The 5,974-nt window shown below is 39.2% G+C and overlaps 2 protein-coding genes across 2 annotated transcripts in view; one reads left to right on the forward strand and one right to left on the reverse strand.

Moving 5' to 3' along the window:
* Positions 1 to 1,508: 1,508 nt before the first annotated feature.
* On the forward strand, positions 1,509 to 2,965 carry LOC112136503 (C-type mannose receptor 2-like). Its single transcript, XM_024258230.2, has 4 exons — positions 1,509 to 1,901; positions 2,136 to 2,477; positions 2,549 to 2,643; positions 2,729 to 2,965. Exons 1-4 carry the CDS (start codon positions 1,625 to 1,627, stop codon positions 2,798 to 2,800), a joined length of 786 nt encoding a protein of 261 aa, XP_024113998.2. The 5' UTR covers positions 1,509 to 1,624; the 3' UTR covers positions 2,801 to 2,965.
* Positions 2,966 to 4,714: 1,749 nt separating this feature from the next.
* Positions 4,715 to 5,974, reverse strand: part of LOC118599819 (macrophage mannose receptor 1-like) — a 7,341-nt gene continuing 6,081 nt past the window's right edge. The window contains exons 5-8 of the mRNA XM_036215922.1: positions 5,946 to 5,973; positions 5,217 to 5,558; positions 5,056 to 5,144; positions 4,715 to 4,972 (exon numbers count right to left, since the gene is read on the reverse strand). Of these exons, the coding sequence (XP_036071815.1) occupies positions 4,901 to 4,972; positions 5,056 to 5,144; positions 5,217 to 5,558; positions 5,946 to 5,973 (531 nt within the window). The 3' untranslated portion in view covers positions 4,715 to 4,900. The remainder of the gene's footprint in view (positions 4,973 to 5,055; positions 5,145 to 5,216; positions 5,559 to 5,945; position 5,974) is intronic.

Raw genomic sequence — 5,974 nt, forward strand, 5'->3', positions numbered from 1 at the left:
ATCCAAGTGAAGTTAGTTGATTAGGTGTTTTGTTCAAGGTCGATATTCCTTCTTCTGCTGCCTGATTAACAGCCGTCCTCCTGGTTAAAAGAGTTTATTAAATTTTCCTCTCTGTAATGTCTGCAGACTTTGTCAGGTCTATTGACCTTCTGCTGATATCGCAGTGAAGTAAGTTGGGCTTGACTTGTCTGTAGGTCCAAATTCTCTGCTGGAAATCAGGATCACAGTTGACTTTTAGAGATACTGCTAGATCTCATTCACCATGATTTACTTGAAATTATATTCGACTCTTATTTTGCTCAGACATCCAAGATCAAGAACTTCTCAAAGTCTTTCATGTTATTGATGATCAGTACCTTAGGCCAGTCCGGTGTACCGAGTGGTTTAACGTAGATCCTGGAGTTCATCACCCAAGTGTTTTGAATCTCTCTCTCAGAAGCCCAGCATGCTTTGCCAGTTCAGCATTCCTTTTGCTCAAATGGTCATTCAAGTAAACAGCTGATCCTTTCAGAAATTTCCTTTGTTTCATTCGAGCTATCTTGTGCTTTTGATTCACTAACATGATGAGAATTGCTGGTTTATCCGTCTCCTTTCTCTTGGGAAGTGGGTGGAAGATCTCATAGTGACAAAGGGTCCAATTTGACTTTCCATACTCGTCTGGAGCCTGAGCAACACAGCTGTTAGCTTCCGTGCTAATGTTAGCTGCCTGAGGCCTATAGCTCGGTGATTGAGTTGTAATCCAGTCAAAATGACATCATTCACTCTTGTTTGTTCCATGTCGTCCCCTCTTCCCTAATTATTTACGTCATGTCGGATCTCTTCCACGATCTCCATTAGAGGTGTTAACCTAGCTTTGAGCTGCATCAGTGGAGTTATCCTAGATGTCTATGAGTGCTCTTCTAATGTCAGAGACATCTGATGTGTCCTGGTTTCTCATCTGGGCCATGGTCAGCTCTCTGTATTGCAGGATTACTATTTATTGCAGTAATTCTGTGATAATTCAAGATTAAAGTTGCCTGAAGGCGATGAGGATCAAGAGTGTCCACTCATGACCCAGAATCAGAAGTCTCTTCTACTTCTAACTTTACCTAAGCATAAAAACATGTCAGACATTTTTGGACTGCAGTGAATTTCTTTTTCTACTTATAGTGTGACACTAACAGGACCTCCAAACCTTTTTGAACATCTGCAGTGAAACTTGGAAAATGGATCAGTACACTACGCTGATGACTCTCCTCTTATTCTGTAAGTTTTACTGTCTGTTTAAGAAAGTTCGGTTTTTCCTTCAAGCTGGAAATGCTTTATGAGGGATGCATTCATTTAAAGTGTATGCATGAATGTAAAGCAATAAAGATTTGGTAATGTATTCTAAGTTATGACACTTTTTCTGCTGTAAATAGTTAAGAGAAAACACTATCACAGAAGACTGAAAAAAAGTGAAAAAGCAAAATTAAATTGTTAAGTCAATGTGTTATTTTAACAATCATCACGTCTTCATCCAGGCTGGATCTCTTGCTCAGAGGTCCCCCCTCGTAAGTACTACTATGTTAACAAAGCTCTGAACTGGAGTGAAGCTCAACAATATTGCAGAGAGAAATACACCGACCTGGCTACATTTAAGAGCATGGAGGACTTGAAGAGATCGACAGCCGACTTTTCCTACTCCTGGGCTTGGATTGGTCTTCATGATGATCCAGCAGCTTGGAAAACATCCATGGGAAATGAGAGCAACTCCTGGAGATGGTCAGCAACAGGAGAACACAGCAGAACTGGATTCCAGTCTTGGGACAGTTACAGTCCAGATTACTGGAAAGGAGAGGAAACATGTGTAACAATGGATAGAAGGGGGCAGTGGAACGATGATATCTGCGGTTCCTCCTACAGTTTTCTGTGCTTTAATGGTAAGAAAAAAATTGCTTTTTCCAGACATATGTTAGAGTTAATGTTATACTTCCTGAATAACTGTATAACGTAATTTAAGCTTTAACAAAACCAAAGGGACCGAATGACTAGAATGAGTCCTATTTACAACAGTCAACACTATATACCTTCAGTGTTGTCTGTTTTAGGCTTTTAAAATAATGTTGTCTATCAAAACTCAGGAAAAATCTTAATTCAAAAATATTCTCTTTCAGTTACAGATCAAAACAATAAAAACTACATTTTCATCAATCAAGCAATGTCGTGGAGTTCTGCTCAGCAGTACTGCAGGACAAACTACAAGGACTTGGCGATGATCGAGAACCAGGAGGAAAACATGGAGGCTCAAAATGCTAAACCGTCCAGTTCTACCGTCTGGATTGGTCTGTATCGAGAACCCTGGACCTGGTCTGATGGGAGCCTGAGCTCCTTCACAAACTGGGAACCCTCTGGATTAAACAACGTCAACGAAAGCCAACACTGTGTTACTGAGAATCCCCAGCATCAATGGGCCGATGAATTCTGTGACGTCCCATGGGTTTTTGTCTGCCATCAAGGTGATCATTCAAAGAAATGCTGACATATTTTACAAGCAAAAGTTTGTGACTGTTTTTCCTGTTCTGTTCAGTTCCAAAGACAGAAAGGAAAACCACTTTGAGGTTGAAATTCAACACTGATGCTGACATGACCGACCCAAAAGTCAAAGCCCAGATCCTGGAGCAGGTAGATTCTTAGACCTCCTATCATTCCTTCACTTTGGATTTGGGTTTAATGTTTGAACCCGATTTTTGTTTTTGTTCTCTTTAAGCTTCAGTTGTTGCTGAGCAGTGGTGGAAGGACAGACATCAAACTGCAGTGGAAGATTGAACCCAAGAAATAGAACGGAGAATGCAACGTGTCTGTCTGGATTCACATATTCAGTTGTTTTATTCATCATCACAAAGAATCTCATATATCTCTCTCAAGTATGATATTTTTTTCTTTGCTAGATTAAGGCATACCTATATTTGGGGGTTCCTCCGGGATTTTCAAATGATCCATAAGATTTTGCTGAACTAAATAAAGTTTTTTATCTGAAAAGCTGTGTTAAGATGGGTTTTTTTCTGTTCTCTGATAACAGCCATAAACTTTTGAATCTATAAAACCATTGACTCTTCCGCAGTGTGACCCTCCTTCTTGGCGTTGGTAAAGTTAACATCTATCGAGGGATTTTTCTGGATTTCAACTGAAATTGTGTTTTTTTTATTTCTGCACATACACCAAGGTAAAAAAATATTTGTCAGTAACTTTTTCTTTAACGTTCATCAAAGAAATTTTCTACTGTGAAAAAACAAGATTTTAAAAAAAGAATCCAGGTGAGCCACAGGGACCGGATAGGAAAAAGGCCTGGAAGCAGCAGCAGGACGTAACAATCAGTGTTTGATTTTTAAAGGATTTATGTGTATAATGATGCAGAAAATATATATTTAGCTCCAACTGAAAAGAATAATGTCCCTCAAAGACCTGTTTCTTCTTATTTAAGATGCTGAGTACCATCTAAGGAGTTTTTGCGCGCCATCAAGGAGAGCATTGAAAGAAATTCTACAAGCAAAATGTTGAACTTTTGTGACTGTTTTTACTAGGGATGATTTAATTTAATTCAGAGAATCTGTTATAGCGAGTTCTGATCTGACACTTTTGTAACACATTTAAAAATTAAGCAAATTTAATAAACAGATCCCGTAACTCTTCAATCATTTTATTCCAATGGATTCTAAAGTGAAGAAAAGCAACTTTGAGTCAAGATGCAACTCTTTACGCCTCGAGCTACGTTCACACTGGTTGTCAGGAGTCAGGTCTAACCTTCTGGTCACCGGCGGGAGCCATCTCCAGAGTACTGAAGACACTACAGCTCCCAGCAAACCCAGTGCACACTCCCCAGATGACACACAACTGATTCTCATTGCCAATCTTCCACCGGACACTTCAGCACTGCACAGAGCCTCACACAGTGTGAAATATTGTTGGTATTGCCTGCATTACAGAGCGTTTCATTCTGGACCTGATCTCCTGTATTTTGATCTTGCTTCTTTGATTGCTTGCCGCCTGCCCTGACCTTCACCTCGACACTGACAGCTCTATTCTCTTCTTTGATTTAGCTTTGTGGACTTTTAACTGTGCTTCATTCCTGTCTGAACTAAAAAACCTGCTGCACGTGGAACCAGCTGTCAGCCCGTTTGTGTTCACACTGGACTGTCGCTGCTGATACTGGCACATGTACCTACACAGTTGGAAGAGGCTTGGTGCCAAATGTCCAAGTGGTTCAAATCTTGTGAGTCGTGCTCCAGGCTTTGTATTTCACAGTTCTATTCTGATGAATGAAAGACTTGGTGTCATAGAATTCCAGCCGGACACAAACCACATTTATTAATTTCTCAGTTGGCATTTCTGCAAATTAATATCAAGGTTGTAGACTACTCAGTGAACTCAGAGTCAAATGTTTATACACAATTTTTTCTTTGTTCATACTGCGGGTGACAGGTCGTAGTAAACACTTAAAAGTCAGTAAGAGTAAGGTAGGTTGTAGAGACTTTTTTCTTTTTTTTTCATTCATTTAAAATCCACTTAAATGTCTTAATTTATGTTAACTGTACCATTGCAAAGAGGGAGGGGCATACCAGAGTGGGACAGTCTGGTGTACTGAGTAATACAGACTGGGACACAGACGTTTAGTGTTGCGAGGTTTAAGACAGTTTTCGGAGAAACCAGTACTTTTTGATGGGAGAGTGGAAATAAAAAGCACAAAACACAACTCTTTAGGTATGAAACTTTATTCAGTTCAACAAACTCTTCCTATGAGATTTGAGAGGCCATTCACCGGAAAAGCGCCCAAATATATGCATTTAGATATAGCAAAAAATAAAGCAAAAAAAAATGTATAGAATTGATGCATGAATAAGATTATTCAAGATGATGAAAAAATTATATTGCATTCCTCGTTCTATTTCTTGGGTTCAATCGTCCACTGCAATTGGATGCCTGTCCATCCACCACTGCTCAGCAACAACTGAAGCTTAAAGACAATTAAAAAAAAACAGTTACAAACATTAAACCCAAATTCACAGTGAAAGAATGACAAGGGACTTAATAATGCACCTTTTCCAGGATCTGGGCTTTGACTTTTGGGTCGGTCAGGTCAGCATCAATGATGAATTTCATCCTCAAAGTGGTCTTCCTCTTTGAAACTGAACAGAACAGGAAAAAAACGTCTCAAGTTCAATATCTAGCTTGTACTGTACAATATTTTTGATGGTCACCTTGATGGCAGACAAAAACTCTTTCGATGCTACAGCGCTCATCGCCCCACTCATGGTCAGTATTCTCTGTTCCACAGGGTTGGTGTCCTCCATAATTGTCTATGCCAGAGGGATACCAGTTTGTGAAGGAACTCGTGCTCCCATCAGACCAGGTCCAGGGTTCTCGATACAGACCAATCCAGACTATAGAACTGGACGGTTTAGCATTCAGAGCCTCCATGTTTTCCTCCCGGTTCTCGATCATCGCCAAGTCCTTGTGGTTATCCCTGCAGTACTGCTGAGCAGAACTCCATGACATTGGCTGATTGATGAAAATGTAGCTTTTGTTGTTTTGATCTGTAACTGAGACAGAACATTTTTGGTCAAAATTTAAAAAACGTTTTTGTTAAAAAGTATAACTTTACATCTACAATAAAGTAAGTACTCACCAAGTTCAAAATCTTTATACAATTGCTTAGTGCTTTGATCTCTTTTGATGAGAGAATAAATTACATTTCTTTTTTTTTCTTTTTTATTAAGCCATTCCAATTGTTTTTTTCATCTCAAATTAGTTTGTTAGAGTTTTTCTTTGATTTAGTTTAGTCAGATCATTCTCATATAGCTATGGTTGTATGCAGTTCACTACAAGGTACTGTGACCAAAGGTAGTAAGTCTATCATTTACGAAACAGGTCAAAAAAGGATAATGTTGAAAGTTATTTGAAACATTTCCAGCCATAAGTTTTCTTACCAGCAAAGCAAAGAAAAGTGTAGGCATAA

Source organism: Oryzias melastigma, linkage group LG16 (genome assembly GCF_002922805.2).
Source record: "Oryzias melastigma strain HK-1 linkage group LG16, ASM292280v2, whole genome shotgun sequence".
NCBI lineage: Eukaryota > Metazoa > Chordata > Actinopteri > Beloniformes > Adrianichthyidae > Oryzias > Oryzias melastigma.

What these genes read in the sequence shown, in the direction of transcription:
- LOC112136503 (XM_024258230.2), top strand. Translation starts at nt 1,625, where the DNA reads ATGGAGGACTTGAAGAGATCGACAGCCGACTTTTCCTACTCCTGGGCT. An exon ending in CAGTTTTCTGTGCTTTAATG is followed by an intron (nt 1,902 to 2,135) that starts GTAAGAAAAAAA and finishes ATTCTCTTTCAG; the next exon opens with TTACAGATCAAAACAATAAA. An exon ending in GGTTTTTGTCTGCCATCAAG is followed by an intron (nt 2,478 to 2,548) that starts GTGATCATTCAA and finishes TGTTCTGTTCAG; the next exon opens with TTCCAAAGACAGAAAGGAAA.